Source organism: Octopus bimaculoides, chromosome 16 (genome assembly GCF_001194135.2).
Source record: "Octopus bimaculoides isolate UCB-OBI-ISO-001 chromosome 16, ASM119413v2, whole genome shotgun sequence".
Taxonomy (NCBI): Eukaryota; Metazoa; Mollusca; class Cephalopoda; order Octopoda; family Octopodidae; genus Octopus; species Octopus bimaculoides.
Window position 1 is genome coordinate 50591924 of NC_068996.1, and position 25007 is coordinate 50616930.

Genomic DNA, 25007 nt, shown 5'->3' on the forward strand with positions numbered 1-25007 from the left:
ATATATATATATATATATATATATATATATATAATGTTACTGCATATTGAAGAGTGTATTTTCGACTGATTTTCATTAATAATAAAAGTATGACTTAGTTTTTTATGTTGTAAGGTACATGGCCGATCGCTCCTATCCCTTAGAGGATTATCACTGTATCAATGGATTAAACAAAATAGAAAAAGACGGTATTTAACGATCAAATTAGCGTCAACAATCTAATATTCACTCAAGGGGTTGTTATATTTCAAAAATATTGTTACTCTGAGATTTGAAGAAAGAAAAGATTTCGTAATTATTGTCCTTGGATAAGATTTTGTAATTTATGTGAATTGAAAGACAGGCGGTATGGGAATGTGGGTAAGAATAGAGTTAGCAATAACTTTTATTTAATTTGGAAATTTGGGGGAGATGCAAAAATTCGATCTTAGCCCAAATAACTGTAGTTTAGGCCAGGTGATTTAAGGCTATTCACTTTATTTATTCATTTATTTTGTATGTATTTTTGTAAGCGTCATTAGTTACAGGCTTACATCGGACCAATCGTTGCTTTACGACAATATCTGATGGTGTGGTGTAACAGGGGTGTATGTATGCAGCTCGGGTGGAACAAATAGCGGAAGGTACCAATCACTGTTTTTATTGGATTTCTCGCTCGTTGAAAGATTAATAACATCTTCAATGATTTTTGCAAACATGCAACGAAGTTGTAGTGATATATAACAGCTAACGCAATTAAAGAAGCCCATCGTTTGAGTGTGTGCGTGTGTTTGCTCGTGCGCGCGCATAGTGTATATATGTTGCACCTCACCACCAACCGGTGTTGATTTGTTTACATCCCCGTAACGTAGCTATTCGGCGAAAATACGTAATAGATAAAACGAAAGATAGCCGATTAAGTACCAGATTTTAAAATAGAAGTGTTGGAATCAATTTGGCGGAGGTAAAGAGTACGCACACCACCCGTTTTCGGCGAAACCCTAACCCTAAACACCGGGTGTGCGTATTCTTTACCTTCGCCATCAATCTATTCGGCTAAAACCATTGAGGGCGACGTCTCAGCATCGCCGCAGCCTAATTACTGAAACATGAGAGATGAGTGTGTCTGTGTGCGTGTGCTTGCTTCCCATCCACATGGTTTCTCGGCTTCAGTCCCACTGCATGGCACCTCTAGCAAACGTCATGTATATTCTCAGGCCGACCAAATCCATGAGTGAATTTGGTAGACGGAAACTGAAAGAATATTTTCGCAATCGTGTGTGTGTTTGTGTATTTGCTAGTCCTCCACCACCGCTTGACAACCGATATTGGTTTGTTTACACCCCTGTAGCAGCGGTTCGGCCAAGAGAAACCGAGAATAAGTATCGGGCTTTAAAATATTGTGAAAACCTACTAGTCGGTGCCCCAGCACGGTTACAGTCCAATGACTAAAAGAAGTCAAAGATGAGATACATGTTATGTTATTTCAAATTTTTTTCATTGTATTGGGGCGAGACAGAATGAGTAAGAGTTACTGCATTTTTGATTTCTTACTAAATTCTCTACTGTACAAAAACTATACCAACTAAGAAAAAGACCTTCCCTATATGCATTAAAAACACCATAACATATTCAGAACCCTATTTCAGAAAATCACGGTTCTCTATGAGAATTAAAAGACAAATTTAGCTGGGGCAAAATGAGTAAGATAAGATAAGGTTAATTTGCCACTTGAGTTCTCCAGAATTACATTTGAATAAGGACCCACACATCAATATCCATCCTTAGACAGAAAGATGAGAAATGCAACGAAAATTTAAAATATCTAGGTCAAATGAAAGGTCATGGAAAAATGGCACATGATATGAAATTAACTAAACTCGACTAAATCTAAAGATCTACATGAGTGGATCTCTTCTGATTATTTACGCACAATGCATTTAAAAAGAAAAAATTGAAATCAGTCATTACTCATTTTGCCCCAGTTTAGACTAATTTCCTTTTTTAAATATTGAAAATTATCAAATTAGACGTTAGTGTGGGGAGAAAAAAAGAAGAATATTGATTGTTAAACACCCAAAATTTTCCAGATATTTTATTAGCAACCTCAGTTACAATCGGGTAAAAGTTGAGGAACAATTTCTTGAAAAAAAAGTACCTGTTGTCTGACAATATTTCAAACTCAGTTTCAGCTATACTGACCAATTTTTACTCCGAAAAACGATGTTAGTGTACAAAACGATGATGCAATACTCGCAATGTATAGCTTCAAGCAAATAAGGAAAAACGAAAAATCAGAAATTACTCATTTTGCTCCATCCTCTTTTACAAATCGTGTATTGACAGTTAAGTGGCTTCAACGTGTCACTTTCTAATCAGTAAACACGGAGATAGGGGAATCAATAATGAGATATTCACACGTACAATATCTAGTCATTCGGACATACCATCGTCAGATGGCTGCTTAGACTGGGCAAGAAAGTTTGTATTCAATCGTCTAGTGCAGTGGTTCCCAATCTGTGGCCCGCAAAGGTAGTACTGAGGGTCTGTGAACTAAATTCAAAGTTTCACATAAGGATTAGCATATTAAAAGGGGTCCGTGAGAAAACTCATTTCAATAAAAGGGGTCATTGGTAGTGAAAAGGTTCGGAACAACTGGTCTTGTGCACAGAAAGACTTTTCTTTCCATCACCTTCGATATTTCAGACATTTTAATGCTTTCAAAGGAGGAGGATCGGAGGGCGAAGGTTAAGAATACACACACACACACCACCCGTTTTCGCCGAAAACGGGTGGTGTGCGTATTCTTTATCTCCGCTGGTCGGAGTGCAACTCATTTCATTACTTTCGAGACTAGTTGTACGAGTATCTTCAGATGGGAACCTGACCCGAATACTTGCAACAAAGTGGGACTTTTCTAAAGGTATCCAAGGACGAAGTCGTGGTATTATATGGGTTGATGGGTTAAGTGTGATTTTGATATAGCTTGGCTGCTATTTCTGTTAAGTCGATCGAACGCGAGGTGGCTCTGCAATTGTAAATCAACGTGTCAATGTTTCTCATCGGTAGGTGATATGGGTTACTAGTTATGAAAAGCGGATTCTCACGTATAAGTCAGTTACCTCGCGCCCTAGAAGGAAAGTAAAATAGCAACCTTCGCCCATGCTCTTGCATAATAACATTGTATAAATAGACTGATTTGAGAACATAGTCTTCATATTTTTAAGGGAGATAACTTGGACATAGAACTAAATGTAATTGTTTGATCTGCTAGAAATAACAGCCAAATCTCATTCAACAGCTTTAAGAAGCCTACCAACACCATAGATAATATCCTCTATATCCATAGTCATATCCTCTCTCCCTCATAAAAATCTGCAAGGCCATGGCTGGAATGCTCTACATATATAAGCCCTCTTGCGCTTAGCTGATTTGGAATTAACAAACTATCGCGGTCTACATCAGCAGTTTTCAACTGAGGTCCACATAAGTTTTTGTTAAACTTTATGTATAAAAGTTATATTCAGCAAACGGATAGGTGTCCTTCGTCAAATATAATTTTTAGCTTTTACTTCAGTCAATTGAATTGTTTCTCTATTATATGCTTTAACCAAGGCGGCGAAATGCTTAGCAGTATTTCGTTTGTTTTTACGTTCGACTTTACCTTTCATCCTTTCGGAGTCGATAAATTAAATACCAGTTGCGTACTGGGGTCGATCTAATCGACTGGCCCCCTCCCCCAAAATTTTAGGCCTTGTGCCTAGAGTAGGAAAGGTTATATATTTAAACCATTTTGTTACCATATTTCTGTTGAGATGCTCTGTGTTTCTTTCAATTAATTTTAAATATAACAAAGAATTTAGTAAAATAACTTAGTTATCATTAAGCTAGTGTTAGGAACATAAATTGTGACTAAGGTTTAGTAGTAAGTTTTAATTCAGAACTTATGAAAACAAGACAATTGTACTACAGAGCCAGAAGCAGTTTCAGCTGGGTTGTTATCAAAAGGGTTAAGAATTGCTTCTCTATTATATATTTTAAGTGGTTTTTGTGATGAATTGGAGAATACTGGTTCTTATCAAAGTCAAGTGCCCAATTTTCTCTTCCAACTTTTTTTTTAATCATTTTGGGCTGTTTCCAGCTGATTTATCCAGTTTTCTTTCCTACCAAACGTGTGTGTGGGTGGGGTGGGAGAGTATATTGAGTAACCAGAATTAGAATGTTCAGTATTCCATCTTCTCCCCCCTTCCCCTCTTTCTTTGGCATTAAAGGAGGAGTTTAAAGGATATTTGGCAGTTTTTTGCTAGCAGATTGGTTGATTATATAGATTCTCTCTAGGATCATGATTCCAAATATGTAGATTAAAAGTAGCACTTAGCAGATCCATTAACAATACCAAAGAATGTTAGATAGAATCGACCTAGTTGCTTGAACTTTTCATCACTCGACTTTCTGCTGGATTAGTTTATTATCTTCAGATTTTTTCTAAAGGATCATTAATTTTCTGTTAAAATAAAGTATGTTTTATTTATTTTTAAAAAATTTTGAAAAAAAAGCCTGCTCATATCTGTCTTCATTTAAATATGTTGGTGCCATGTAAAAATCACTCTGTACACTCTCTGAAGTGATTGGTGTTAGAAAATGGACATTCAGCCTGGCAAAGCAGACTATTGGAGCCAGGTGTAGCTCTCTGGCTCGCCAGCTCCTGTTGAACCATCCAACCCATGCTAGCATGAACAAGCAGACTTTGAATGATGACAATGATGATGATTAGTAAAAAATGCTTTTAAGTATCCAATATGCTATGCACAAATACTTCTTTGATATTCACCTATGTCTCTAGGTGACATAGTAATTAGTAAAGAAAGCATATCATCATCATCATTTTAATGTCCACCTTCCATGCTAGCATGGGTGGGACAACCAGACTTCTGTGACTGTTTTGGCAGGATCTTTACAGCAGGATGCCCTTCCGACACCAATCACTCAGCAGAGTGGACTGGATGCTTTTTTCAGTGGCACCTGCAGTGACAGGGTCACCAGGTACATGCAAGACAAAAAGGAAGCATTGGAGGAGGTGATGATGAAAAGGTTATAGTGAGACAGATACAGGTGTCTTGTTGTAGAGGAAGTACAAGGTTACCTAGAGAAAGATAGGAATGAAGACAGAAACAGGTGTGCTACTGCAAAGGTACTACACAGTTACCCAACCTGAGGGAAATGCAGGAGAAGGAGAGAGAGAGTGGGAGACAGCAGGATAGAGATGGTGGCAAAATGCCGGGCATACTCACAAGGGGATCAGAGTATAAATGAGATGGTTGAGTAATGATGATATAAATACTGTTAAGAACATTTAAAAATACCATATTGTAAAACATAAATAACCAGAAATATATTAGTTCTCTATTCATATCATACCTTACTGTCTTGTGAAAAGCAAGGGCACATACACTGGATAATATGATTTGTGAGATACTTCTAAATTGATAGTATAGCCTTGATTATAGGCCTGCTGTGTCGGGGCTCACTTGGAGTTAACAATTACTGGCATATAAAAAGCTGGGCAATAATAGTAGTAAAGAAGAGGAAATCAACATGTCCAAACTAGTGCACTGCATAATAAATCATAAGATTTGGATGTTCAGTATCCCTTTCAGCTTTGGGGAACAATGTATCAGTGAACTACATCTAGAAGATCGAATCTGAAGTAACTACATCTAGTTTTTCAACCTACAACTGATGTGTGATAATACAGGCTTACATATATAAGAGCAAACTTGATGGTAGTATAAACACAATGCTCGAATGTCACTGTACTCCAGTATGTTGTACACCAGAAAGCATTGTGTGTTTGGTTCTCAGCTAAGCTCACTCAAGGTTGATTGGTCCTATACCATAGCAACCAAATTGTCTTGGGTACTGAAAATTTCAAAATAGAAGGTGCATTTTTTATGTGAAGGCCATTTATTGCTTCAGTATTTTGAAGGTGATGGAAATTTATTGTATGTTCCACCTACATAATATTTCTATGTATTGATTTTCAATATGTACCTATAAACTGTATTAGTCTGACTTGTATTTCTTTTGATCAATGTGTATACTTTTCGCAAGTTTTTTTTTAACCTATAGGTGAATTGAATCTACTAAAAATTACAATAGTTTGTTTGCAAAATTCTTGATGTGAACTTGTGCTGAAATGGATTTTGTTGTATCTCACTAGGGTCATTATGCCAGTAATAAACACATGCATCAGTTACATATACCACAAGGCATTGTTTCATTTATGGTGTCCATCTTGCCAATTTTTCTAGCTGATTGTTCAGCAGTTTCCAGAGAGAATTTTTATTTATTACCTCCACTTCTGTGAAGGTGGAACTGAAAAAGTCAATGTGGGTTTGATTGAAGAGCAAAATGTCTGTCTTCAGTCCTTTCAACCTCATCCACCACACTACCTCTTTTGCTTTGGCCACCAGACAGAGGAAAACTGTCTTCCCTTTCCAGTTAAAAGAAGGCGGTGGGGTGATCATCATGATGGATTTGGCTGATAACTGGATCTGTCCTACACACGTCAACAGCTGTTCAATAAAACGCCATAAATTAGCAATGCTTGGACACTGGACAAGTGCTTACAGAACAGTTTCATTGACCTGTGTACCACATCTCAGACAGATCCATCTGACTGCAGTTACATACCTGTAGAGCTTGTCTCAAACTGGCAGAGTTCCCCGGTAACATTGCCAGGCCAGGGATTTCTGAAAATTATCTATAGACCTTGTTTCAAATGTTCTCTGGAAAAGACTAGTAAATTGATCCCTCCCTGTGTCCAGAGTTTTCCCCAAGGATTTCATCACTCTTGTCTGTCACTAATCCACTATAGAACTCCAATATGGATCTTCCACTGACTGTATTGTCTAACTGGCAGAGAGCTGTGAGCGCTTGCCAACACCCCAGATGCCAAGCACACCTTCTCAGTCTACACTTGATCCAGGAGTGTAATTTTGTCAATGAGATGAGCTGCTGAAAATCCTGTCTGACAAACAGTGACCTCACCTGCTCACCACCAAGGAAGCACTGAAGATGTCGCAGCCTCAGTGCATGTCTGTGCATCATTAATCATGAAAGCTCAGTCACCCACTCAGTGGCTGCTAACAGCAGATGGATTGGCTGATGAGCAGAACACATCGCTTTCCACAGAAAGTGAATGAGCAAGCACTTCAGTTTGATCAGCCATGAAGCAGGGTGGGGGATGGTGGTCAGGCAGTAGTAGATGACTGAAGCAATGTATGCATTCACCACCTCTGTCCATTTCTGGTTGAGACAGGCCATCCTTCCCATCACCCCACCTCCTCAGTTCTTGTCCACCTGGAGGACTGGATTGAACCAGACCCTGAACAACTTAACCCTTTTATCATCTAGTGCACTATAGTGCTGTTGGACAACATGGACCTGTCTCTCCAGGTGCCGAATTGCGGGCCCACCAACTTCTGGTTAATCTTTGTCTCTGTTTTGTACTCCCTTAAGTTAGTGCCGATCACCTTGATTTCCAAGATGTCCAACACTATTATGGTGATGTTGTCCACATAAGCCTACACAAACCTGCTGTATCCTAGTTCATGTGAGATGCCTCTTGAAACATTCAACTTCTGTAGCAATGACTCCATAGCCAGCTCATACAGCAGGGGTGAGAGTGAGCATCCTTGATGGAGTTAGCATGTGATACTAAAGGATTTCAATAGGTGGCCATTTATTTTGACCCTTATATGGATGTCACTGTACATCGCAGTGATCCAGCATCTGAAAATGGGACTGAAACTGGCTGCTGCAAGGATAGCCTTTAAGTATTGGTGGTTGACCCTATCAAAAGCTTGATCAGGGCCCGCCCATGCCAGGTTTCTTACTAACCCTCTCAATAAATGTAATGCATGAGGTGTAAGTTGTGGATAGACCTGTTTGGGATGGCGCATATCTGTTTGTCACTGACCCAGTAATCTTGATCTGTGGTGCACAACTTTATTTTCTTGAGAGTTGATATGTAAAGTAAGATGAAGTTAACTAATGTAAGAATTCAAAGATTTCTCATGTATGAGATTTTTGTTACAACTACTGAACTGTAGAAATGCTACTGATGCAGCAGAAATACTTATTTGGCAATGCCACCACTGCTGCTGATAAATTTCTGTGTTTTTTAACACTATATGTCTAGAAAATATGAATACTGTAAGCTTTCAGCGATCTGTCTACTTTAAGTATTATACTCAGATTACTATTTTGAATACTGCTTTTGTCATTCATAATAAATGTAATAATGTTCTTGTTAATGTATATTTGTTTATCTTTTTTAATTTTTCCTTATATTATTTTCTATGATGACCTGTTTTATTTGAATCTATTCTGTAAATCATTTTTCTATTATACTTTTTTTGTGAATGAGTAATGGGTGTTGAGTGGAGAGAAAATCATGTCTGCATGTATGTGTGTTTGTGTGTGTATGTATAGTGTGTGTGTCTAGGAAATTACTATTCCTTTTCTTGAGCACTTCATCTTACTTCCACAATAATGCTTCTTTTCCAGAGAATTGGGTTAATAATATACAATGTCTCAATTATCCTGTTGAATCTCATAGAAGCTGCATTACATGTCTGTTTTATTGCCTTTGTTGCTTTTATAGCTTAAGATGTAATGTTTTTGTCTTGAAGTCCTTCAGTGTAGAGTATCTGTTTCATGAAAGTTTATTGATGCTCTTTGTCACATTACCGATCTGACCTTGGCTTGTTTGTCATTGTACAGTTTATTGCTGGACTTTCAGGAAACCTCTTTCAATCAAATTTTAACAGAAATATTGGCTTTGCTTTTATGCTACCAATAAATTCCATATATACACTGTCATTTTGTATTCATGGCAAACTAGTAGAATCATTAGCACACTGGATAAAATGCTTGGTGGTATTTCTTCCGGCCCTTTACATTCTGAGTTCAAATCTTGCTGAAGCTGACTTTGCCTTTCATTCCTTTGGAGGTCAGTAAAATAAAGTACTAGTCAAGTACTAAGGATTGATGGTATCAATGTGTCCCCTCCCACTAAAACTGGTGGCCTTGAACCCTGCAACAGACCATATCCCTTTCAGGGGGCTGTCTTGTTCTTTGGTTGCTTATATGCTGTGGAAACTGGATAGGTAGTTTTATGGGTCTCAGGGTTCAAGAAAAAATATAAATATGGTCTCATGGGGACAAAGTCGCTGAGTTCCTTTTGAGCATTGGGCCTCACGGAGGCAATAACTGAGACCTTTTGTATTATGTTGTGCTTGAGAAGACCCATCAAGCCAAGAAAAATCGCAGTCATAGCAGATACCAGTGTCACACAAATGGCACTCATTTGTGTGACACTGGAGTGGTTGGCATTAGGAAGGGCATCCAGCTGTAGAAAACCTTGCCAAATCAGACTGGAGTCTGGTGCAGCCTCCCAGCTTACCAGCCCTGGTCAAACCGCCCAACCCATGCCAGCATGAACAACAGATGTTAAATGACGATGATGATGTATTCTGATTAAGTTAGGCAAATGGATGGTAATTCACCTGCTGCTGAGACTGCTGTACTTTTTAGCACTGTACGTCTGTGTGAGATGCTTTCTCAAGACGAATACTACAGTATTATAGTGTTCATCCATTAAAGATATCCAAATCACCATTCATAAAAGTTTTTATTTGTTTTTTAAACATATTTTCTAGTAATATTTTAAAAGTTGGTCCAAGAAAGATATGTATTGTTCAAGACTTTTACAATCCCCACCCCAAATTTATGTAGCCAGTGTTCACTTTGACCATCATTATCATTTAACATCTGTTGCCCATGCTAGCATGGGCTGGGTAGTTTGACCCCGGGCGGGTAAGCCGAGGGGCTGTACCAGACTCCAGTCTGATTTGGCGTGGTTTTTGAAGTCGGATGCCCTTCCTAACACCATGTAAATGGGAAATGTAAGTGGGGAAAGAAGCCAGGGTTCTGTGTCAGATGCTTGCAGTATAGTGATCTAAAGTCAATCAAAGAACAGGTGGTAGTGATGGTGGTAGTGGTGGTGTTATGAATTCAGAAGTGTGTCAGACCTGTTATCCAATTGTTAATACATTGCTTCTTAACCCTTTGGCATTCAGATTACTCTGGCAAATGTAATGCTTATTTATTCAAATTGATTTGAATTAATCGTGCATTATCTTGCAGCTTCAAGATTTCAATGACATTGTAAGATAGCTGTGAGAGACTGGATTTAGCCAGTTTGAACATAAAACAAGCAGAATATTTTGGACCGGATGTGGCTGGTTTAAATGCTTGATGTATTGGACTTGGTTTTCAGCCTGTCTATAACCAAATTCCCTTCTTTATTGTTTGGTTCTTTTGTATGATTTTGCTATGGAATAGTGATATTCTAATTTTTAGAAAATGTTTTGTTTTGTTGTTGGTGTCATTTGAAAAATCGATGCTTGAGTCACAGAAAACTAAATCATCATCATCATCCATCAAATGTCTGTTTAACCATGCTGGCACGGGTTGAACAGTTTGACAGGAACTGACCAGCTGAAGAACTGTTTAGGTCCTATATCTGTTTTGGCATGGTTTCTATTGCTGGATGCCCTTCCTAATGCCAACCACTTTACAGAGTGTACGGGGTGCACCAGCATTGGTGCTTTTTATGTGACACCAGCACTTATAAGCCCGTAAGGTTAGGGATGCTCAGCTGGAGAGGGTTGCAAGGGCAACCACACTTACTTAGCTTGATGTGTCTTTCCAAGTACAGCAAACCACCAGGAGTCTTAATCCCCTGTCATCCCCTTTATGGATCCCTACATCTGTAGGTCCTTTCTCACCACTTCATCCTCATTTTCTTATTTTAATCCACAAGTCTTTTTTTTTTTTGTTCATAGATATCGAACCTTTTTCTGTGAAAATTAATCTGCTAATCAGGTTATATTTAGCTTATAACTTTGCTCCACATTCTCTCTTCTGTCTTTTGTATTTCTCTTTATTAGGGCATTCCTCTGCATGTTTTGCTGCTGAGATGAGCTTTAGTGTTATACAATTCTGACATTTGCAAATATACAGCTGAATTTACCGGTGGCTTGTGAAAATATTTTCCATTGTTGAATTGTAGATTTAAAGCATCTGTTTGGCTAACAGCCAACAGTCCTCTTTTACTACAGTTAGAAATGCTTTTATACCCCTCATTAATTACCTATTACACATCAGTGATAAAGCCAAGCAATCTTGCTCTGATAGTCACTCATTAATAAGTAACTAAATATGAAATGCTTTCAATGCTTAGAACGTTGCATAGTACTGATAACTTCTATTATTCTTGATGATGCATGGGAAAAACCATTAACATGGTGGAATGTTTGAACTGGTGGTATATGTTTTATTGAGGAAAAGCATAATTCACAGATGTCAAAACACTTTTAATTTTTCAAATATCTTAATATTTGACTGAGATATGCCATTTTTCTTGGATAAGCACACATGAACCAGAAAATAAGTCTTTTTGAGAAAACAATTTTAAAGTTGAGACATATCTGAGAACTGAAATGTTTTCATAACTTTAGCTTTTTGTAATTCATAAAATGTGTAGGACTCCTGGTATTCGAGCTGCAGTCATTTGTCACAACTTGTATGGAAAAACATCCAGTTTTGACTTTGGCTTCCATCTTTTTCAATTGTTTTTCTAATGACATCCAATGAGTTTTTCCATGTGCCAACACATTTCGGTAAACTAATCAACTGAAGAGGAAGATGTCTTGAAGAGGAAGCATAATAACCTGAGTAAGAATGGGGTAGAAAAAGCTGGAAATCCCTTCATTGCTGGCAATGAGGGGATTCTTTAGTCAAACAAAGAATAGACTCTACTCTTCTTGTGTATGATGGAAGACTGGGACAGAATTAGTAAAAGCTGATCTTATGATATTGACCCTCACAGATGAGATAACAAAGAAACTGGTTTACAGCTGTGTTGGAAAGGAACCATGCCAGCAGGTAGATGTGATGATGATGGTCATCATCATGAAATCAGAAATACTTCCATATTTCTAGTTTCATAATAAGCTTGGCACTAATTAATGTTGCTTATTAATTAGTATGACTTTGATATGAATGGTGATGTAGTAGTTTCAATTGTAGTAGAAGTAGTAGTTTATCACAGTAATAGTACAAAGATTAGCTAGTAGATTATTGATTTTATAAGGAATTGGTTCGTCCTTAATCATGTATGTAGAGAGGAATGACATTAACATACATGATGTGAGGCATTGCATAGATAACAATACATGCTGTAAGAAATACGATATGCATAAATAAGTGATTACATATTCAAGTTGCTGTGAGAGATGGTGGAGCAAACACAGCTGGAAGAGATTAGAGTTTTAGGTAGAAATATTAACCAGAAAATATTACTTGAAATACTGCAAACATGTAACTATTATTAACATGAATAAGTTTGGTTACTAATCATCACCATCACCACCATTTAGCATCCCTTTTTCCATGTTGGCATGGGTTGGACTGTTCAACATGAACCACTGAGCCAGAGGACAGTGCCAAGTTGTAACATCTGCTTTGGCATGGTTTTTACAATTGGATGCTCTTCCTGATGCCAACTGTACTGGCTGCATTTTCTTGTAGTATCAGCTCTTGTGAGGTCACCAAGTAGCCACAAGAGATCCCTTTACTGAGTGGGGTACAGTATTGATGGATAAGAAACAACAAGAAAAGGTGAATTGGTTGGTTAAAGAAAATAAACCATTCTACCCATGTTAGTGTGATTAAAAAAAACAGGTAATATTATAAGAAAAATATATAATAATGAAAGTCAGAATGGTGATATGCTGTACTTGAGAAGACCCATCCATCTCAACAGAATTGAAGCTCTGTTGAGCCTTCTCCCACAGCTCATCTTCTAGCTAGAGAGAGAGAGAGAGATAAGAGATTGAGTATAAGGTGACTATGAGTGACAGAACAGGATGGAGATCACTGGAGTGGGAGTAGAGTGAAAGATTGTTAGAGACAGGAAATGAGTTGGACTAAGGGGATATCAGTTCGGTGGGGGTGGGGGGGAATTAAGGAAATAGGGTACCACGAGAGATTGATGGAAGAAGGGGTACTAGAAGATGAATTATGGAAGAAGGCTCGATGGAGCCTCAATTCTGTTGAGATGGATGGGTCTTCTCAAGTACAGTATATCACCATTTTGATTTTCATTATTATATATTTTTCTTATAATATTACCTGTTTTTAATCATGCTAGCATGGGTAGAAGGGATTATTTTCTTCAACCAACCAATCACCCTTCAAATTGGAGTTTTTTTTGTTTGTTTTTGCCATGCAATTTGGGGAAACAATGTTAAGCTGTCTGCAAAAGCACAGACACGCACACACACACACACACACACACACACAACGGGCTTCTTTCAGTTTCCATGCTAGCATGGAAAGCAGACGTTAAACGATGATGATGATGATATATATATATATTGTTATACTTGGGGATGGTGATTATATTTTACAAGTTAAACACATTGCACTATAATATTTGGTCTTCATTTCATCTTTATTACTATTTTAGTTTCTTTGTCAAAGTTCTTTCATCACACATCCTGTGATTCCTTCAGCGACTCTTTATCTCCTGTCTCCTTTTGTTCTACTTATTCCATTTTTCCCTTTCCAAAAAAAAAAAAAAAAAAGACCAAGGAGAACAAAAGGAGACATGGAGATAAAGTATCAGTGAAGAGGTTGCAGGATGTGTGACGAAAAAGCTTTGACAAAGAAACTAAAATGATAATAATAATAAAGCTGAAGTGAAGACCAAATATATATATATATATATATATATATATTGTGTGTGCTTAATTGGTAAAATATGACCATCCCCAAGTATAACAGTCTATATATCTTATCTGTTTTGGGTATATTGTAGAAAGCTACAATGTGAAAGTATTCATCTTGAGAAAGCTCCTTGTATAGACATGAAGTGCTAATCTGCAAACTGGTGTATTGGTAGCAGAAGAAAAGCATCCAGTAGCAGTGGTATAATTGCCAAATTATGATTTCTGTGTCTTTTCACATCATCAGAAGCAAATATCCTCTATCAACTTCATCATCATCATTTAACGTCGATGCTGGCATGGGTTGGACGGTTTGACTGGGATGGCATGGTGGAAGGCTGCACCAGACTCCAGTCTGATTTGACATAGTTTTCTACAGCTGGATGCCCTTCCTAACACCAACCACTCTGAAAGTGTAATGGGTGCTTTTACATGCCACCGGCACAGGTGCCAATTTGTGTAACACTGGTATCTGCCACAACTGCGATTTTGCTTCGCTTGATGGGTCTTCTTCTCAAGCATGACATAACGCCAAAGGTCTTGGTCATTGCCTCCGTGAGGCCCAACACTCGAAAGGAATTCAGCCACTTTCTGTCCACGAGGCCCAACACTCCAAAGGAACCCAACCACTTTGCCTCCGTGCGGCTCGACACTCGAAAGGAACTTGGCCACTTTGCCTCTATGAGACGCAATGCTCAAAAGAAGCTCAGCCACCTTGGCTCCGTTAGTCCCAACCTCATGGTTAGACAAATTGACACTACTGATATAAGCAGTAATTAACAAATCACAGTTGTCACACACACATAGCTAGCAGACTGGGTAAAAATTCTTAGCAATGGAAGTGGTAATAAGATGTATGTATGTATATTTAGTCCTTTCTTGAAAATATCTTTGTATTAAATTTTTGATATTACCTAGTGTTTTGAAATATAATTTTCTCCTGATCTGTTTATTTTTGCCCTAAAATGCTTTGGTATGGAAATTTTTGCTTTTCATTTTAAAACTGATTATATTTTGTTATGCATGTTGTTTAATATAAAATGTTTCTTAAATTTACAGAGCAATCCTATAAAAGTACTGGTTACAGGAGCAGCCGGGCAGATTGCCTATTCTCTCCTCTTCAATGTAGCAAAGGGAAACATCTTTGGTGCTGACACGGTAGGAAAATTATCATAGTTATTAATGTGTGTGTGTGTGTGTGTGTGTGTTATGATATTCTTCATCTCCACAATGTCAATGATTATATAAAATTGTTCAATAATGTTGGTTGCAATTCTCTCCCTTGAAAATCTACAGCTAAATTACATGCTATGACACACACACACACACGTATTCTTTTATTTTTTTTTACTTGTTTCAGTCATTTGACTGTGGCCATACTGGAGCACCACCTTAAAAGGCTTTAAGTCAAACAAATCAACTCGAGGTCTTATATCTTAAGCCTAGTATTTATTTTATCAGTCTCTTTTGCTGAACTGCTAAGTTATGGGGACATAAACACACCAGCACTGGTTGAAAAGCGGTGATATGGGGACAAATACAGACGCACACACACACACATATGATAGGCTTCTTTCACTTTCCATCTGTCGTATCCACACACAAGTCTTTTGCTGGACCAAGACTATAGTAAAGTACACTTACCCAAGGTCCCATGCAGTGGGACTGAACCCAGAACCATGTGATTGGGATGCAAGCCTCTTGCCACACAATTACACTTGTACCTATGTATATCTTTTATATTTTACTTGTTTCAGTCATTGGACTGTTGCCATGTTGGGTACCATCTTGAAGGGCTTTAGTCAAACAACTCAACCCCAATACTGGTTTTTTTTTTTAAGCCTTCTACTTATTGTAATGGTCTGTTTTGATGTAAACAAACCAACACCGGTTGTCAAGCAGAAGTTGGGGACGAACACAAAGACACACATTAATATGTTTCAGTTTCTGTTTATCAAATCCACTCTCAAGGCTTTTTTCAGCCCAAGGCTTTGTTCACTCCAAGAGGATAGTGAGTGCTTTTTACGTGCCACCGGTACTGGAGCCTGTCAGGGGGCACTGGCATTGACCATGCTTGAATGGTGCTTTTTACATGCCACCAGCATGGGAGCCAGTCAGGGGGCACTGGTATAATCACATCATAATCTCAAAGCTTTGAGATAATGCAGGATTAATTGAAAACAATGACTAAATTAAGCAGTTCAATTGACAGAGTAAGCTGAATGTTAAAAGGGTAAAATGGATAATGTAAAAATCAATATGATGTTGCAAAATTCACACACTATTTCAATAAGGATAGTCTTGTTCTTTCAGCCTAAATACTTTGAATATCCAGATAAGGTTTGGCCTCATGCACCTGTATGCCTGAAACACAGTTAAAATTGGCTGCTTTTCAATTACTTTTTGTTAAAAGGTTTTTGTTAAATGTCATATGAATGTAGAATTTTTGCAATCTATAAATTGTTTATCATGCAGTTACTTTACTAAGACATTTAACATTTATTGCTGTAGAAGGACCGAGAAATCTCTATTATTGTCCAAGTCCATGTCAGTATAGAAGGCTGACATAAAATGGTGATGAGGATGCAGATGTCCCTTAAACAGTTTGTTCCTGACACTAAATATCCTTATCTCTAAAATCTACATTCAGCTCATACAAGTATACTCCCAAGCAATAATCCTCCAGCTTGCAGTTCTTTTGACTATGTTTTTATAGAGGCCTTACATTTAGAAGACATCTTGAATTTGTCTCATCTGACAAGGCAGGGTTGTTTTACAAACCTATGAAATGTTAAGTTGCATGGAGTTGAATCAAATTGTTATTACATTATATATGTAACTCATACCTGTTATGGTGAGTGCTACTTTCATTTGTCCATTCGCTGTATGTGTGAGCCAATAAGAAGACTTCTATATGCTAGGAGTGGCAGAAATAGCCCAAAACCAGGACTGGTCTACTGGTCCCGCTGCTAGGAGATGGTAGGGGTTCGCTTCCCTGCTTACAATTTTATTGGATGCAGGTGTGCATTGTTAACCAGCTAGAGATGTCCTCTTGGGGTTAAAAAATTGCAGTGAGTCCGCTCAAATTGACAGCCATGTTGAAGTGGCCACGAATATTACTTATTTTAAAAAAATTTTCTAATTTAAAAAAAAATTTTTATTTAAAAAATTTTTTTTTAGCCTATATCATTGGTACTTTTGGATATTGAACCAATGATGCAAGTTCTGGATGGAGTTGTCATGGAACTAAAAGACTGTGCTCTCCCACTGCTGAAGGGTAAGTTTCTTTGATATATAATTTCATCTCATCTCTTGTAGTTTTTATAATCTGTTTTAATACTGACAAAAATGAAAACAAAAGTATCCATTTATATAGAATCTCATATAAAGCATAAGAAAACAGCATCTATTGACATTAAAGATCTGAGTTAAGACTTTGTCTGTTTTGTACCTTTAAGTTCTGTTTTGTTTAACTCTCTTGGTATTTAAACCAGCCATATCCAGCTCAAATACTCTACCTGTTTTATGTTCATACTGACCAGATCTGACATCTCACACCTACCCTACAATGTCATTCTACAATTATACAGTCACATCATTAAAATCTCAAAGCTACAAGATAATGCATGGTTCATTCAGAACAATGTGAATAATTAAAGCATTACATTTGACAAAGAAATCTGAATGCTAAAGAGTTAAAATAGATGAAAATAGATTTTGTAGTTGTTTTACCTTTAGTGATCAAGTTGGGTGGTTAGTAAAATGAAGGGCAGCCATCCAGTTAGAAATTGAACTCTTCTATTATAAGATTTTATTTTTTTACTTAACCCATTACCTCCCATAATTCTATTAACTGGAATTTTTTAATGAAACTTTGATTTCTAGCATAAAACAGCCTTAGAAACACGCTGAAATGATCAAAATAACATTTTAAATAGAACTAAGTGAGATATTGGGTGAAAAATTAGCAAACCTCATTTGAATATCAGAGAAATATACCTAGTAGATATAGCAAAAAGGTGAGATACGTGTAAATATTGACAGATAATTACAAAATTTGTAATTTTTAAGTGATCTCATATGAGATCACTGGTAGGTAATATGTTAATATTACAATTGGTAAATAGTAGCATTGTTAGTCACATATTTCCAATGTGCCAACCACTGGTTGACCTATTTCTGATGATGAGGGTGGTAAGGGTCATGAGGGAAGGGCCTGTGATTTGGTGCTAAAGGGATTTTGTTTGAAAGCCCCCACTCCCTTTTTTTAAATCCTTGGTTTTCTTGCAATCTACATGTTGGTATATTGGTAAGCGATGAGTGTGTATGTAGGAGGGGAGGCTTTCACTCGTTTTCTGTTTGCCGAATTCTACTTACAAAGCCGTTGTCAAAATGAAGGTAGGATAGTTGCTCATGTCTTTTAACCTCAGGTTGATCTTGGAACCACATGGTCATGAAGCTGATTTTCTTAACAACACAGCCTTGGTTGCAAATATCCTGCATAATTTTAAGGGATACGAAAGAGAAAAAAATAAATAAATAAAATTTTGAAAAATAAAAGTTTTTTTTTTTTTTTGCCAGAGCACCAGCTGTCTGGCTTTCGTGCCGGTGGCACGTAAATAGCACCATTCAAGCGTGACCGTTACCTACGTCGCCTTCCTGGCACTTGTGCCAGTGGCACATGAAAAGACATTTGAGCGAGATCGTTGCCAGTGCCGCTGGACTGACTCCTGTGCAGGTGGTACGTAAAAAACACCATTTGAGCATGGCCATTGCCAGTACCATGTGACTGGCCTTCGTGCCGGTGGCACGTAAAAGCACTCACTACACTCTCTGAGTGGTTGGCTTTAAGAAGGGCATCCAGCTGTAGAAACTCTGCCAAATCAGATTGGAGCCTGGTGTTGCCATCCGGTTTCACCAGTCCTCAGTCAAATCGTTCAACCCATGCTAGCATGGAAAGCGGACGTTAAACGATGATGATGATGTTGATGGGAGAAAATGTCTTCAGACTGTTTTATTAAAGACAGAGTAACATTTTTTAAGTGGGAGAACTATTTTGTATTACAACCAGCTCAGTAAGGTTCTTCAACAGCAAAATTATTCGTGTTGTGCTCCTCATTTTTTGAACCTGTTGCTGTTATTGTTGTTTTTTTCTTTCTTTTTCTTCAGTTTATTAACCCTTTAGCGTTTAAACCAGCTATACCTGCCCAAATATTGTACCTGTTTTATGTTCAAACTGGCCAGATCCAGCCTCTCACACTTACCCCACAATGACTATTCCAAAAATAGTCACATATTCAAAATCTTGAAGCTACAAGATACTCCATGATTAATTTTAAAAAATGTGAATGAATAAGCATTAGGTTTGATGAATTAATCTGAATGCTGAAGGGTTAATGAGTTTCTCATTTGCCTTATTGTATTGCCACTTCAAGGTTGACTCAACAACAGTTCAATGAGATATATGTACATTGTGTACTAATAAGCCATACCCAGTAAGGGTATGTGTACTCTGTGAATCTGGGACATTCTGAATTGACTCTTTAACTGTTTAGCATTCAGGTCACTCTGTCAAATGTAAACCTTATTTATTGATATTGTTTTGGAATTAATCATGCATTATCTCGTAGCTTCGAGATTTCAATAATGTGATTGTATATTTTTAGAATGACATTGTAGGGGAGGTGTGAGAGGCTGGATCTGGTCAGGTTCAACATGAAATAGGTAGAATATTTAGGCCAGATATGATTAGTTTAAATGCTAAAGGGTTAAAATGGTAAGGAATTATTTGAAGATCTGGCTGCTATGTCTAGCAAGTTGAGCAACCACTTAGAGGTTCTGGCATTGGCTTGTAACATTAATATGTTGCTGTTGTTTAACCCCAGGTCAACCCTGTTTGAGCAGTTCTCATGATCATCCAGTCTATTAAATCTTACTCTGTCAAATGTAATTCTTCTTTATTCATTGTTTTGGAATTAATCATGCCTTATCTCATAGCTTCAAGATTTCAATGATATGATTGTATATTTTTAGAATGACATTGTAAGGTAGGTGTGAGAGGCTGGATCTGGTCAGGTTCAACATAAAACATGTAGAATATTTGAGCCAGATGTGGTTGGTTTCAATGTTAATGGTTAATCCTGGTTCAGAATTTCAAATGTTTTCATTTATTATTGAGATGGTTTGTGTTTCCATTTGTAGCATCCTTCATACCTCCAGCTGTAGCTTTTTGCATTTTTAGTTTTGTGTTAATTTTTTATTTGTCTATTGAATTTTTTTTTGTGCAAGGTTCCTATTGGGTGTTATTAGGGGTTAATCACTGAGTTTAATGTAATTAACTAACTATTCCCATCCCCATCTGAAATTACTGGCCATGTCTCAAAAAGCCATTACTATTATGATTATGGAACATTGAATTGACTGTTTTAATGATTATAGAGTGTTGGTGCCATGTAAAAGGCATCCAGTACACTCTGTAAAGTGGTTGGCATTAGGAAGGGTGTCGAGCTGTAGAAACTGTTGTAGTGAAATGGTATACTCCTTCCCATGTGACAAAGTGGTATGAACCAACCACTATAAAGTCAGATTGCCAGTCATTGTAGGAGGTCAGTAGTAGTAGAGTCATTGCATGAGTTCTCAGTTGGAGTCAGTTACATGTTATATACAAGTTCGAGTTACCATTAAGGTAGATGTTTCAAAGTTGTCTTGTGGAACTATCAACAATAGCACAATAGACAAATCAAAGATAAGAAGATACAGAATACTGCCACAACATAATAGAGGTGACAAGAATATTATAGTGCCAACAACATACAAGTGGATGAGAATTCACATTATAACAGAAGCCAAATCAGAACAGACTATGGAACCTGGTACAAACCCTGGTCTTGCCAGCTCCTGTCAGACCATCCAACCCATGCCAGCATGGAAAACGGACATTAAATGACGATGATGTCTCAGTATTTGAAACTTTGTCAGTTAAGTTAGTCTTTTATTCCTTGAGGGCTGATAGAAACAAATACCAGTCAAGTGTTTTAGTCAGTTCATTTGACAATGCATTACCCTGACAAATTTGTAGAATAATGCTCATTTTAACCATTGCTCTTTCTATTACTGTATATTATTATTATTATTATTATTGTTCAGTAGTTTTATTTTTATAACGTGCTTTCACTTCACTACCGAGCACAGCTCTGTGTGCCTTGGGTATGTGCTGTGGTTTGCTGTGGTGCTCTTATGTTTACTGTATTGAAAGTGTTTTGCATAGGATGTGTGCAGTACCCAGTAGTGCAATTTTCTGTATGTTATATATACTTGTAAGTCCTGGTGTTTTTGTTATGTATTTGTCTGAATATTTTTTTTATCATACCTAAGGCACCTACTATGATAGGAATTGTTTCTGTTTTTAGACTCCACATTCGAGTTACCTCTTATTATTATTATTATTATTATTTGTCTTTCTCTTCTCAGAAATAACCTCAACTGCTTCTCTTGATGTTGGTTTTAAGGATATTGATGTGGCTCTTCTTGTTGGAGCCATGCCACGTAGAGAAGGAATGGAAAGGAAAGATCTTTTGGCTTCCAATGTGAAAATTTTCAAGAGTCAAGGGCAGGCTCTAGATAAATATGCCAAAAAGTCTGTCAAGGTAAGACCAGATTTTCGGTTCTATATATTTTACTCCTTTTCAAGTCTGGAATTATAATCTCTGAATTAAAATAACATACAGATTTAATTCGACATGTTGGGCATCATCATCTTGTAATGCAATCCTATTGTAATGTTCTTGTTTAACTCCATGGCAGCATATGATGAAAAATGTTCTTACCATGACCATCTCATCTATTATTCAAATGTAGTGTATCTATGACTTTAATTAACCAATTTACCTTGATAAATCCAATCTAGACAAAAAAAAAAGGTTTTGGTTGAAATATAAAATTCTCAGCAATTATTAAGAAGTTTGATTTTTTTTTTTTTCCCATTATAATCTGCAATATTTGGTCAGTTCATCATCGTTTAACGTCTGCTTTCCATGCTAGCATGGGTTGGACGATTTGATTGAGGACTAGTGAGACCAGATGGCTACACCAGGCTCCAATCTGATTTGGCAGAGTTTCTACAGCTGGATGCCCTTCCTGACGCCAACCACTCAGAGGAGTGTAGTGGGTGCTTTTACGTGTCACCCGCACGAAGGCCAGTCAGGCGGTACTGGCAACGGCCACACTCAAAATGGTGCATTTTATGTGCCACCCGCACAAGAGCCAGTCCAGGGGCACTGGCAACGATCTCGCTCGAAAATCCCACGAAGGCCAGCCAGGCGGCACTGGCAACGGTCACGCTCAAAATGGTGCATTTCATGTGTCACCCGCACAAGAGTCAGTCCAGGGGCACTGGCAACGATCTCGCTCGAAAAATTTCGAGTACTATTTTAAATCTAATTTTTCTTTTCCATGCTGGTAATAATTCAGTGATTTTTAGCAAATTTGGATACATTCATATTGTTTTAGTAGTTATTTTTACTATCTTTCCTTATTGCTAGCTGTAAAATAATTGAGAAACCTGTTGCCTGACAACATAAAAGGAAATAGTTATGTGCTTTAGGCACCCTATAATGTATTTTGCACTAGTAATAAGATTGAGGTTACCTCTCATTGGTAATTCCTAGTACACTCTTGATTTCGACTTTAATTTCACTTGCCTCAACAAGTCTTCGCAAGTAGAGTTTAGTGTCCAATGAAGGAAAGGTACGCATAAGTGGGCTGGTTAAACCACTGGCACAGGCCATCGTTATGGTCTCACTTGGCTTGTCGTGTCTTCTCTAGCACAGCATATTTCCAGAGGTTTCAGTCACTAGTCATTGCCTCGGTGAGGCCTAATGTTCGAAGTTCATGCTTCACCACCTCATCCCAGGTCTTCCTGGGTATACCTCTTCCACAGGTTCCCTCAACCGCTAGGGTGTAAAACTTCTTCGTACAGCTATCCTCATCCATTCTCAGCACATGACCATATCAGCACAGTCATCTCTCTTGCATACCACATATGATGCTCCTTAGGTCCAACTTTTCTCTCAAGGCACTTACACTCTGTCGTGTATGCACACTGACATTGCACATCTAGCAAAGCATACTGGCTTCATTTCTTGCAAGCTTATGCATGTCCTCAGCAGTCACGGCCCATGTTTCACTGCCATGTAGCATGGCTGTTTGTACACATGCGTCATACAGTCTGTCTTTTACTCTGAGAGAGAGGCCCTTTGTCACCAGCAGAGGTAGGAGCTCTCTGAACTTTGCCCAGGCTATTCTTATTTTAGCAGCTACACTTTCAGAGCATCTACCCACCACTACTGACTTGGTCACCTAGGTAATGGAAGCTATCAATTACTTCTAGTTTTTTCCCCCTGGAATGTGGCAGAAGTTGTTTCCTGCACATTTTCAGTGTTTATAGTTACCTGAGCATTTGCCACATACAAAAACTATCTTGCTAGTTAACCTTCCTTTGATATTGCTGCACCTCTTATGTGTCCATAGCTTACACTGGGTACATCTTATAGAGTTTCTACCTACACCTTTTCTACAGATCGAGCAGGGCCATCTACCTGAAGGGATTTGTGGTTTGTCTACCTTCCTACTTATTATTATTATTATTATTATTATTATTATTATATCAAATTCCGCCGAGGTCGGCTTTACCTCTCATGCTTTAGGGGTCGATAAAATAAGTACCAGTCGAACACTTGGGTCTGTGTAATCGACTTATTCCCTTCCCCAAAATTGCTGCCCTTGTGGCAAAATATAAAATTATTATTATTAAAGTGGCAAGCTGTCAGAATCATTAGCATGCCAGACAAAATGTTTTGCAACATTTTACTTGTCTTTACATTCATCATTATCATCATCATCCCATGTCTGTTTGCTATGCTGGCATGGATTGGATGGTTTGACCAGAACTGGCAGACTGGAGAGCTGCACCAGGAAGTAGGAGGCTAAATTAGATGCTAGAATTGTAGTTGTACAGTAAAGTGCCTTAGAAGAGGAGGAGTTGGGCTTTGTGCTTCTCCTCACCTATGGTCATGAATGTTGGGTAATGATCAAAAGAGTACAATTACAAGTACATGTGACCAAAATGGGGTTCCACCGAAGCATGTCTGAAGTGATGTTGCTGGACAGGATCAAGCTGCATTGAGAGGTCACAGCTCTGGTATTAGAGGCATGCAATCAGAACATCATAGGGAAGAATCACCAGAGGGAGTCTTCAAGCTGAGCCAACCAGCAGGAAAGCTAGTGATAGACCAAGAATGAACTGGTTGGACAATATCTATAGTCTCAGTAGGTCATGCTTGACACTTGTTTCTGATAAGACCCTATGGAGGAGGTATCTGAGAACATAACTCCCAGGACCCTTCCAGGAATAGTGGGTGAAGAAAATGGATGAATGAAACAAAAATATCTTGTGATATTTAGTCCAAATTATGTCATTTTATACCAATGTGCCCACAGCCATTCATCTGTTAGGATTTCAATAAAATAAATACCAGACAAAAGTACTGAGTGGAGATGAGACAATATAATAAATAATGAATCATGGCTGTGTGGTAAGAAACTTGCTTCCCAACCATATGGCTCTGGGTTCAGTTTTGAGTGAATTTGGTAGACAGAAACTGAAAGAACCCTGTCGTGTGTGTGTGTGTGTATGTGTCTGTGCTTATCCCCACCATCACTGCTTGATAACTGGTGTTGGTATGTTTACATCCCCATAACTTAGTGGTTTGGCAAAAAAGACTAATAGAATAAATACTAGGCTTAAAAAAAATAAGTCCTGAGATTGATTTCTTCAACTAAAAAAACCCTTTAAGATGGTGTTCCAGCATGGCCACAGTCAAATGACTGAAACAAGTAAAAAAAAAATAAAAGAATAATGGCGGTACTCCAGTTTGGTCGTAGTTGGAAGATTGACAACATTTTATGTACATGTCAGTTGATACCTTTTATAGATGTGTAATGTGTTTGTTTATATTTCAGGTGGTCGTGGTTGGGAACCCTGCCAATACAAATGCTCTCATATGCATGAAATATGCTCCCTCTATTCCACCACAAAATTTCTCAGCATTGACTCGACTTGACCAAAATCGGGCCCAATATCAAGTATGTATTTTTTTTGTTTGTTCTTTT

General features: G+C 37.8%; 1 protein-coding gene across 1 annotated transcript in view; it reads left to right on the plus strand.

Moving 5' to 3' along the window:
- Positions 1–25007, plus strand: part of LOC106879647 (malate dehydrogenase, cytoplasmic) — a 32828-nt gene that overhangs the window by 1899 nt on the left and 5922 nt on the right. Inside the window, exons 2-5 of the mRNA XM_014929308.2 lie at positions 14898–14996; positions 17019–17115; positions 21309–21484; positions 24858–24980. Coding sequence (XP_014784794.1) covers positions 14898–14996; positions 17019–17115; positions 21309–21484; positions 24858–24980 — 495 coding nt within the window. The remainder of the gene's footprint in view (positions 1–14897; positions 14997–17018; positions 17116–21308; positions 21485–24857; positions 24981–25007) is intronic.